We start from the raw sequence: 11,860 nt of genomic DNA, 5'->3' as shown, positions 1-11,860 counted from the left end.
GACTCCCTTTTTTACGCCAACTTCAACTTTTAAGGGCTTTGTGTTCTCGAAGGCTCGCTTAGCGCCATTTTCGCGCTAAGCGTGAGTTAGTGATTTTTGGCTGAGCGAGTTAGGCGTGCTGGACGTCAAAAGAGACAAATGACTCGCTGGACGAGCTGATGGCACACAGAGCGCGTGCATGTGTGACATATTCTTTTCCAGATTCTCTTCACTCGCTAAGCGAGCTGATGTCTCGCTTAGCGTATGTTGCTCGCTAAGCGCATATGCCTCACTTAGAGAGACACCAACTACTGCAACCTTCTTATTCTTCATTTTTTAACCTGAAACTGAAGTTGAAAACACATTAATTCACAATAAAGGGAATATCTACTGTATAAAAATTAAACTAAACATAAAAATATGTACAAACCTACAAAAAGAACTATAAATTGGGGAAAAGACATAAATTTCATAATTCTTTTCAATACAAAAGTTAGTTGTAAATGATGACTAACACAAATAAATAAAGATGGATCAACCTTACTACAAAAGAAACCATATTTAAGAAGAAAAAAACTGAAACGATCAAACCAAGCCCAAAGTGCTTGTTTAAGGCCATAAAGAGCCTTTTGAAGCTTGCAAACATGGTTTAGGAATTGAGGATCATCCATGCTAGGAGGTTGCTCCATGTATATGTTCAGAAATCAAACCATGCAAAAATGTATTTTTTACGTCAAGTTGTCGAATGGGCCAATTCTCAACAAGAGTTATAGTGATGATTAACCGGATGGTGTCTGGTTTGATTACAAGAGAGAATGTTTGAGTATAGTCTACTCCATTAACCTGGTGATGTCCCTTTGCAACAAGACGAGCTTTGAGCCGATCTAAGGACCCATTAGGTTTGAGTTTTGATTTGAAAACCCATTTAGAGCCAATAACATGCAGGTTACGGGTGCGAGGAACGAGTTCCCAAGTTTGGTTTTTATGTAAAGCCTCAAGTTCTTCGCACATGACAACCTTCCATCTAGGATGAGCTAATGCAGAGCGAATATTATACGGGTTGCGTGGAATGTTTGGAGATGACATGGTGATTAAAGCATACTTAGGATTAAGCTTTATAAAAACATTATTATAATGTGTTCTTATATAAGGAAGGTTTCTATAAATTAAATGTTAAAAAATAGGAAGAATAATTTGTGTATAATTTCATGAAACTTCCCTTTTTTTATAATTTTCATGTCATTTTTAAGTAAGGTTATTCACATCCAATGATAGGTATGTGTCACTAAATTAAATGTTTTCTATCTTTTACTTGAGTGTGTATATAAATCTAGTCAATTGCAAGCCCCCATAACATGTGTCAAACATCCTATAAAACGAGTGAGTTGGTAAAATTATTTATGATGTGTTTGATTGAGAGAATGAAAATAGAAAAAATAAAAATAAAAGATGAATATTTGAATTAAAGTAAAGTATAAGATCCACATGCTATCTACATAACTTTTTTTTTCTATTTTTCTCTCCTTTCCTTCAACCAAACACAACATTACTCGTATGTGTTAGCTCCCTTTTCCATGCAAGTTAGAAAGTTGGGGCATATAGTTAACAAATTAAAAATTAAAATATGCAAAAACAAAAAATAGTAAAAATAAAAAAGGTTAGTAAAATTAACTAAAAACAACAAATTATATTCAAAGAAAACTTTGCCGATTCACTTGCTAACATGTGGACTTCAATGAGTTTAACCCATAAGTTAATCATGTGAAACAAGAAAAAAACTCACATTTAAATGAACCTATACTAGTATTTCTCTTTTTGTATTCTCTTCGTTAGTGTCTCTTCATCCACTCTCCATAACAATCACATGGATTGGATCCAATTCATTCATTTAATTTGATGGATGGTTAATGATTCATTTATTATTTTTAAAAATCTAATGGATTCTCAAATCAATACTTAATAGATAAAAATAGATCCAAAAAACTTATTTTATATTTAAATTATTCTTAAATGTATTTTAAAAATATATATCACCATCCTTTTGTCCAATGCTAATTTTTGACTGATGTAGGCTGACACTACTTTTGATCAACCTGGCTTGAGACTTTTTCGTCAAACGTTGATTAAGACTCTTTCTCACCAATATTGGCCAGATTGTTTTCTATCGACCTCGACGATGATTTTTTTTTCTTCTTCTGATCAATGTTTGTTGGGATAGTTTTCGATAATCATTTGTTAGGGTTGTTTTCAATTGACATAGACATGAGTATTTGTTTTTCAACATTGGCTAGGAAAGTTTAATTTTGGCCAACATCGGTCAGAATAATTTTTGGTTGATGTCGATTAGGATAGTTTTAACCGTCATCGATCAAGGTTGTTTAAATAAATACTATTATTTTAAATTAAAAATAATTAATTTCTAAAATATATTATTGTTATGGTTGCATTGGATATACATCCATGAATAAAATTGTTAGAAGATGGATTGAATGAATTTTTATCAAGTGGATCATATTGGATTGGATTATTTTAGATAAATATTGGCAAATGTCCTATTCACTCTCTTTTTTTTCCTATGTACACTCCCTTTTTCAATTGTTTTTAATTTTTTACTATCATAAATACTCTTTATACCCAAAATACTTATATATGTGATTATTTTGGAAAGTAGTTTTCGAAATGATGTTTTAATGTTTTGTTCCACAAAGTAATTTCTGGAATGCAAATATAAAACAAAAAATTGGAAACTATTTTCAGAAATGTAATAATAGTTCCAGAAAGTAGTTTCCATAATATATTTTTACATTTTGTATTATGAGGAAAAAATAAGGTTAAAAAGAGGTAATTTAAGTCATAACCAAATTAAATTAGAAAAGAAGAGTACACTTAGAAAAAAAAACTAGAATAAATATAAAATTTGACTAAAATTTTAATATATTAAAATAAATTAATGAATTATTTTGATCCAATTCATTATTATTGGGACTAAAAATTATTAGATCCATCCATTTTGTCACCCATATATATGTATCCAATTGTAAAAAACAATCAAGTTCAAAAAATAATTAAAATAAATGAGAGTCTTTAGATAAACATCTAACGATCTTCGTTAAATTTCGCTTTCTTCTTCACAGTGTTGGATTGATGTCACCAAGTCAAACCATGGCCAACACCGATAGATCTATTCATCAACTAACATTTTTTTTCTTGAAGAAAAAAGACGAATTAAGATTCAAGAAAGTATATGAACAAAATGAAACTAGTCTCCGAACTAAAAAATAATAGGTGTTCGAACTCAAAAAAATAGATAATTAGAATTCACATAGACTGTTACAAATTACAACTATATAGATTTTTAACCCTTAACCAAATTAAAGAGAAAACAAACTATATAGATTTTAAACCCTTAACCAAATTAAAGAGAAAACAAAGGTCAATTTTTTACGAGTTGTCATCATGAAACATCATTGTCAAACCGCTCATAACCTTAAATCCAGGCAATGAATTGAAGTCTTGGGCTTAAGCTCTGGTGGAGGCTAGGCTTCCATATATGTTCTAATTATTAACTATTAATTTTTAATATTTTTATATAGCTCTTGATTTTTTTTAACCATTGGATGCATATATATATCCCATGGTTATGTACTTATGCTTGCTGCTGGAGAGAGGATGTGAATACATCAATTGGAGAGGATCCAAACTCATTATTTTTATGGTCCAGGTTAAACTTATAAATCCAATTTTTATTTTTATTTTTTATATATATGAATAAAAAATATGTATAACGAAGTTTATAACAACTACATCCTATTTAATTAACTCAGTTAGATTCTCTCTTGGTTATAAATCCAATTCTAAGTTTATGAACTAAGTGCTTAGTTAAAACATACCATAAACATCATTAATGTGAGGGAAAAAATCAAGTAATTTGGAGTGAAGAAGGAGTACCAGGATCTGCATGGAGTGGAGAGTTTCCAAAGAACCGAGGAAGCTTCTGATCTGCAGGGAATGGAATTTGCAACAGAAGATTCAGAATTTCCACCTTCAATTCTCACTAGCAGCTGCCAAAAACAGTGGTGAACACCTAGACATGTTCAATTCATGGACCATATCTTTATCTCTTTGTAAAATGACTTCAACCACACTAAGATCTCCACTTTGGACAGCCTCATCCAAAGGAGTGTCCCCAAGTTCATTTTTCTCTCTTGTTATCTCTATATCTTTCATCACATCATCATGTGTTGACTTCACTAATGCATATTGGGAAAGAATGAGGTTGATCATAGTAGTGTTCTTGGACCTCACAGCAACATGAAGTGGAGTGTCACCTCTTACATTTCTCTTTATAAGAAGTTCAGGAAAGTGACAAGAAATCAACTCTACAATCTTTTCTCTCCCCTTAACTGCTGCCACATGAGCAATGTATCTCCTGTTTCAGTGACTTGTTCAAAGATATCAGACAAATTCAATTTCCTTTGTCTGCATTCTTGCTTCAACACATCAACAAAGTTATCCACATTTCCTTTTTCATCAACAGCCTCATACAACTCAGAAATCAGAATAGTTTTCTCTCCAACAAGCTCCTTATGCAGTAGTCCAGGGTCTAAAGCTGCATCTTGACCTGAGAATTGTGTGTTCTTCAGTTCCTCCATCCTCTTGCTGCGTCTCTCTTTCCAGCTTGCATCATCTTCGATAGGAAATTTCAAATGATCAGGATCCATGATTTAAGCTGAATGATTAACACCTTAATCAAATGTACTAAACCCAGAAAGATATATAAGGTTGTAAGGTAATAATAATGGCAACACATATGAATCCTCGATACCTTTATACTCCATCCATCCGTTTTTAATAATAAGACTTTTTCAATTAAAAATAATTAATTTAATTAAATATATTAATTATTTATATTATCATTTAAAAATTACTTTTTATATATTTTTTTATTCACTTGTATCTAGTTAAACAGATACAAGTTCTCTACTAAACACATTGTAAGGTTTTTTTTTTTTTTTTTTTGTGAATCATTCTAAGGATTATTTAAAGACAAAGCACATTCTATTGTTTGATGCTTCTTGTCGCTGGTGTGGTGCGGTGGAGGAGAAAAGTTTGGAGGGTGCTCAATCTTGAAGATAGGCTAGCTAGACTTCAAGGTGATGGATTCCAAACTTTGGCTTCGGACTCGGTTTCAACTTCCTTCTAGTCTTCTTTCTTTCAGCTTGTATGCCTGGAATATTAGGAAAACTCAAATGATGCAGTCTTCAAGGACAACAATTAATCATGATCAAATTGTTGAGTGTGAATCAAATTCACTTGTGATCTTGGATCTTATTAATCATGATCAACCCCTTAGACACCCTTATGTTACTTCGATCGATCATAGTTGATCATTCAAAGAAAGACCATGGCCTTCTCAATTTCAACCATGTCTATCGTGAAGGAAACCAATGCACAGATTGGTTCGCTTGCATTGAATTAATCATCTTCCATGGTTGTCTTCATCATTGTCTTAGATTCTTCCCCCTCATCAATTATCATCTTTTCTGTTAGTTTGATATTTTAATTTATTTTTAATATGTTTATTATTTAACTTACCATTTATTTAATATTTTTTCTTAAAAAAAATCTAAGTAAGATTAACATCAAAATTAATCTAATTTAAGTTGTTTTAAATTGGATCAGATCAAGTAGGATTTAAATTTTAAACCAAATTGATTTCATGATTATTTAAGAAAATTTAAGTAGTTGAATTGAATGATTTTTTTTTAGTTTGATCCAATCCACTAACACCCTATCGAAGAATGACTAGAATTTGAAAGACAATTGTTAAATACACTTCCCAAGCCGAAAGACAATTATTTCAATGAACTTCTTAATTTCTTTTGTCAATCAAATCCCAAAGTTTCATTTGCATCATACATAAAGGAAAATTACTCAACAACAAATATGAAATTTTAATTGCCATTCCCATTCACATTTATTCCCCCAAAACACAACATAATAAATGCTAGATATAGTTTCATTAGTTTCATATCCTTGTTACACAAGCTCATCTAATTCACATACTCCTGTACGTGTAACTAATCATCCTTGTCCTTGTTCGCTTTCTGATCAGAAGATGGATTTTCAGGCTTATTATCATAGTCAATTAATGCAATTAGAATCCAAAGAATGAACCTACCAAGTTGACGAAATGGAAAAATGCGAATTCCAACTGGGAAAAATCCTAAAAGAGCCACCAAGATGAGGGAAGTGTACACACCTCCAATGACAGTAATTAGAAGGGCAAGTGCAGAGTTGTTAACAACAACTAGACGTACAGCAGCCATAAATGCCACTGGTACGAATAAAAATGCAAGAACCAAACAACCCATTGCAAGGATAGTTGCTCGTGTTGCCAATTTATGATCAAAAATCAATGCCATCAACATAAGTCCACATGCAAGTACAGAGCTATACATAGCTGTCATGTTGAAAGTGGTGAATACCCAGAAAAATGGTTTCTCAGCCAAAACTGCCACCCCTCTATTTTTAGGGTTTGGGTCATCAGGACCGTATACACCTCCTGGCACAGTGAAAGCCGCTGCAAATGTCACAGTGACCATCAATGTGGCCACAACTAAAAATGTGTTGATGAGATCTTTTAAGCTCAAATCTGTTTTGGGTGGTTTTTGATGTTGAGGAAGCAACATGTCGTCTACCTTCGAGGGGACATTAGCTTGTTGCAATACTCGTTTGGCTAGAAACTACATGGAAATTTGAAAAGTTAAGAAAAGAAAGTAGAAATTAACATTTGATGTTATGCATCATCAAGTGGAATTTCAGGTTGTGATTTTGATTGTGGATATCCTTCAATCCACTGTTAGAGACTAACCCGACTTAAAGTACTTTATTACTGTTTATTTAAATTTTTTTTATACATAATGAGAATGAAATATAAATTTTTTCATTAAATAAATCAGTTTTACTTATGTGAATACAGAAACTTTGGATCAATTTTTGAATTATTTTAGATTATGATTGAATGTCCAAAAAATAATATATATATATATATATATATATATATATATATATATATATATATATATATATATATATATATATATGGACTACAATACAGTGAAATAGTATGAAAAGAAAATGGAAAATTATAATTCTACTGTTTAGATGTATTCATGATGAAACTAAAAAAAGCAATTGATATCCATATCCATATCGCAAATGATAGAATTTAATATTATTTTATGTTATTTTATATAATTTTATATTATCTTTTCTTCATCCCATGAAACATTTTATACTATATGCAACATGTAGCCATAGCACTTCTTCTAGATATATTAATTATGGACCATACCTTTCGAATCGTCATTTGATTTTTCAATGCCAGACCAACGATATCTTGAGCTGTTAAGTCGTCGTTATTCAGGAGTTTCACATTAGTTCTCTTATCTTGTGAAATAGAGTACAAAACTTTAGGAAATAAATTTATTGAAGCCAAATGCAATGGAGTGTTTCCATCATTGTCTTTCTGGTTTATAATAGATTCATCAATCTTCAAACTTTTCAACATATATTGTACCACATTATTTCTTCCATTCTTTGCAGCAACATGAAGAATATTCTGACCCTTTTGATTCAGGAGAAGGAGAACATAAAGATTTGTAACAAATTTCTGTTGAAGGAAATATTTTACCAGCTCAACATGACCCCTTTTGCAAGCAAGGTGAATAGGAAGGTGACCCTTCTTGTTCCCTTCCAAGACAGTTTGATCTGATTTCTTAAATGTATTATCTAACAGCATACAAAATCCCTTAAGATAACCAATGTAAGCTGCGTAATGAAGGGGAGTACCTCCATGCTCATCCCTTAAATAAATTAGCTCTGGTCTTTTGTCTAATATCTCTTTTATTAGAGCTACAGTTGAACAAAACAAAGAAAAATAAATAAATTAGGGGACTAAGGACAAATTAAAGAACGTTAAATATATTTTATTTAAAATTTTAATTATTTAATAATTAAATATTAAATAGCTTATATTTATTATAAAATACTTTTTTTAATAATAATATATTGTATCCTTTTAAGATATAAATATGCCTAATTTTTCTTAATTACGGTGGTATTTTGGAGAGTTTATTCTAAAACTTATATTTAGGCTCATAATAATCTTTTTATACGTTTTCTTGACTTATGTAAATAATTTTTGTCGTAAACTTTATTGTACTAAGCTATTTCTATCTTATTTTAGCAATTTTCACGGTCTTTCAAGTAGGGTTAAGTGTCCAACTATGCACATGAGCTCAAGCCTCTTTAATTTAGGCTTACTCAATTTTGTGGAAGCTATATAACTAAGCTTCTAAAAGTCGCATCTAAAACATGAAAAATTACATTTAAAACCTGAAATCAAACACGCTATTGTGTTAGACCAAGTAATGAAATAATAAAATTGTTGTCCCATGTTCATCTCCTTGACCCGAAAATTAGTAAGTTGGATCATATAGTTAATTAAAAAAACACACACACACACATAGGAATGAAATAAAAGATAAAAAAATAGTAAAATTAACAAATTTTATTCTTTAAGAGAAAACTTTGCATGCACACAGTTAAACCTATTCAACCAAAACTTACACAGAATAGGCCATAAAAACCTACATTTAGACGGACCTATATTTATGCTAGTTTTACCTCACTCAAATTGTGAATAATACAATCAACTTGCATGTTTAAACTTTTTGAGAAACATAAAGACAACTAACAAACTCTAACAAAAGAGATGCCTAAAGCGTAAGCTTACAAACCAGTTTCATGTTTTTTTACATAAAATAAAATATAAATATAAATATAGTTTGAAATAAGTGTTATATTAATTAAAAGTGAAAATACAATTCTGTCCCTTATTTTAATTTTTAGTTTTAGTTTGACCTTTAAGTTTAAAAAACATTATTTTAATCCTTAAAGTATATATATGTTCCACCAAATTGTTTTTGTTTTGTCAAATTATGACAAAAAAATGTGATTTCAGTCAAAATTAATACAAGTTGTAAAAAAGTTGAAGAAATAACTATTTTGGTCAAATAGGAAATCTTTAACTCTTTAAGTCACCAAAATAGTTTTTGTAAAACTTAAGATACTAAACTTAAACTAAAAATTAAAATGAAAGCCTAAAATTTTATTTTAACCATAAATCTTAAATATAGACATTAATGTCGAAAAAATAATCTGGTGTAAAAGAATGCAGCATACCAGGCTTCCGTTCTAACAGGGCTGCATGAAGTGGAGAGTTTCCAAGGCACTCTGGAAGATCCGCAGGAAATGGAATTTTCAATAGAAGATTCAGAATTTGCACATCATTCTTCCCATTCACCACTGACATATACAGTGGTGATCGCTTTGACTTGTTCAAATAATGAACCACATCGTTATCTGCAAATAAAATCTCTTTTACCACACCAACATCTCCACTGTAGACAGCCTCATGCAAAGGAGTGTTCTCATACTTATTTGTTTCTCTTGTTATCTCTCTATCTCTCATCCCATCATGCTTTGTCTTCTTTCTAGCATAATGGGAGAGAATTAACTTGACTATAGTAGAGTTCTTGGACCTCACAGCAACATGAAGTGGAGTATCTCCTCTTATGTTTCTCCCAATAAGAAGCTCAGGAAAGTGATCACAAATCAACTCCGCGATCCTTTCTCTCCCCTTATGATCTGCTGCCACATGAAGCAATGAATCACCTGCGCAGGTAACTTGATCGAAAATAGCATGCAAGGGTGTTCTCCTTTCATCACATGTTCTCTGCAACGCGTCCACGAAGTTTTCCACGTCTCCTTTTTCAACAGCTTCATACAACTCAGATGTCATAACTTTTCTCTTCCCAACAAGCTCCTTATGCACTAGTTCTGGTTGTGATGCTGCGTTTTGACTTGGGAATTGTCTATTCTCCAATTCCTTCATCCTCTTGCTGCATCTCTCTTTCCAACTTTCATCATCTGGGTCGATAGGAATTCGCACATGATTCATGATTTTAGCTATTACCTTAATCAATTAACTAGAGTTCTCGAGTTCGAGTCCTAACTAGTTAATTGATTAATTAAGGCCTTAATCAAATACACTAAACCCAGAAAGATTAAGGTTGTAATGTATCTGAACAGATGTAAACCTGCAATACCTATATATAAATTTAAGTAATTTGTGATGCGTCTGTCTATAAATTATTTTATTAATGAATTGAATAATTTATTTGCATCTACGTACCATTATCAAAGGATGGTTGTGTGTGAAAGTACATGGTTGTTAAGCATTATTCGATGCATATATATAACTCTTGGTTGACATGAAGTCAGTTTTTTTAACCATTTTATTCATGAATTGTTGATGCTTAGATCTTAGATTAATTTATTTCCGTTCACACACCACGAAGAACGGTAGACTTCAATATAATAAAATTGAAATTCACATTACTGTTCGAATGATGACACAGTCTTGGTTTGTGATGACAGCCATGCCAAGCCCCAGTGCCAGATCGAGTTTATTAAAAGGTCAACTTGACTATCTTAATTAATTGCTTTGTTGATTCTACGGTGATTGCAATGCTTTTTTTTTACTGGTTGACTAACCAACTTTTTTAGATTTCTTTAATTTTGATAGCTAAATCTCAAGCTAGACAAATTTATGAATAATGTTTAAAAGAGAAACTATCTTAAAGAAATTATTTAACCAATAAAAGTACCAATTCAGCAAAAAAAAAACAATAAAAATACTAGTTCATATATATTAAACTAATTTCTATTAAATAATGATTAAATTGATAATAATTATTATATTTATCAATTTTATAAAATGCATAAAGTAATAAAATGTTGTGATATAAATCAATTTCATGTACTATGCTTTTAGTTTTACTCTTAATAGTCAGAAGCGGATCATAAAATAAAAGTTCTGGGAGAAAAGAATTTTGAAAGAAATGACAGTTTTTGAAGCCATGACTATAATCTAAGATTTTTATTTTTTATTTTTACAAAATTTAGTCAGAGCAGCTATGCAGTTTTCCTGAGACCATAATGGTAGAGCCCTTTCATGTTCTTTTCTGGTGCCGTGGAAGATTTACTAATACGATTTCCGATTATTTTTAAAATTTGAGCTTTTACGATCTGCATCATTCTGTTTGCATGATTTGTGGATCAATCGATTCTACAATATTTTAGATTTACTTACGTAATCTCTTGTGCATGACTTATACAATTAATTGATAAACTAGGTTTTAAATTTCAAATAATCCCATAATTGTTTATAGTTAGTATTTTTTTCTAACATACGTGTCAGACTTTTATTGACAATGACAGTTGACGTGTAATCCTAAATCAAATAATAATTTTTAGTGTTAAAAAATATATTCGTAATATTTTTTAATAAATTTTAATTAATAGGAGAGTGCATATAAAAGAGTTGTATTCATTCCTAGCATTTTTGTTAAAATATTTTTAGCTAAAACATAAAAATATTTCCATCTATAAAATAAAAAATAAAATTTATATAAAAATAAATTTATCTATAATTTTTAATTCAGTAAGTTGAATTAACAATTTCTAACTTTTTGCTAAAAATCAACTTTTCAAAAATTTTAATTAACTTGTCATATTGTTTTTGCCAACAAATCCTAAGTTTCATTTGCACATGCATCATACAAAAAAGGAAAATTACTCAACAACAAAACTGAAATTTGACGAGATAGTAAAAGACTGATTCCAACTGAAAAAAAACACAAGAAACAGACACAAGATGATGAAAATGTACATGCCACCAATAAAAAATATAATAAGTGCAAGTGTAGATTAATATTTGTTGGCTACAACTAGACGTACAGCAGCCATAAAT

General features: G+C 30.6%; 1 protein-coding gene across 1 annotated transcript; it reads right to left on the bottom strand.

Annotated features, from left to right (window-relative positions):
* Positions 1-5,839: 5,839 nt before the first annotated feature.
* LOC102660244 (protein ACCELERATED CELL DEATH 6) lies at positions 5,840-10,154 on the bottom strand. Its single transcript, XM_014777159.3, has 3 exons — positions 9,229-10,154; positions 7,337-7,896; positions 5,840-6,725 (listed from the first exon to the last, which is right to left on the bottom strand). The coding sequence occupies exons 1-3, from the start codon at positions 10,004-10,006 to the stop codon at positions 6,060-6,062; spliced, it is 2,004 nt and encodes a 667-aa protein (XP_014632645.1). The 5' UTR covers positions 10,007-10,154; the 3' UTR covers positions 5,840-6,059.
* Positions 10,155-11,860: the final 1,706 nt, after the last annotated feature.

The sequence above is a fragment of the Glycine max genome, chromosome 6 (assembly GCF_000004515.6).
Source record: "Glycine max cultivar Williams 82 chromosome 6, Glycine_max_v4.0, whole genome shotgun sequence".
Taxonomy (NCBI): Eukaryota; Viridiplantae; Streptophyta; class Magnoliopsida; order Fabales; family Fabaceae; genus Glycine; species Glycine max.
The sequence above is the reverse complement of the archived record's forward strand: the minus strand, read 5'-3'. Positions and strand labels throughout refer to the sequence as shown.

Excerpts from the sequence above, each read along its gene's own strand:
- LOC102660244 (XM_014777159.3), bottom strand. The coding sequence starts at position 10,006 with ATGAATCATGTGCGAATTCCTATCGACCCAGATGATGAAAGTTGGAAA. Across the intron at positions 7,897-9,228 it reads CCTGTTAGAACGGAAGCCTG|CTCTAATAAAAGAGATATTA; the intron begins GTATGCTGCATT and ends GTTCAACTGTAG. Across the intron at positions 6,726-7,336 it reads ATCAAATGACGATTCGAAAG|TTTCTAGCCAAACGAGTATT; the intron begins GTATGGTCCATA and ends ATTTCCATGTAG.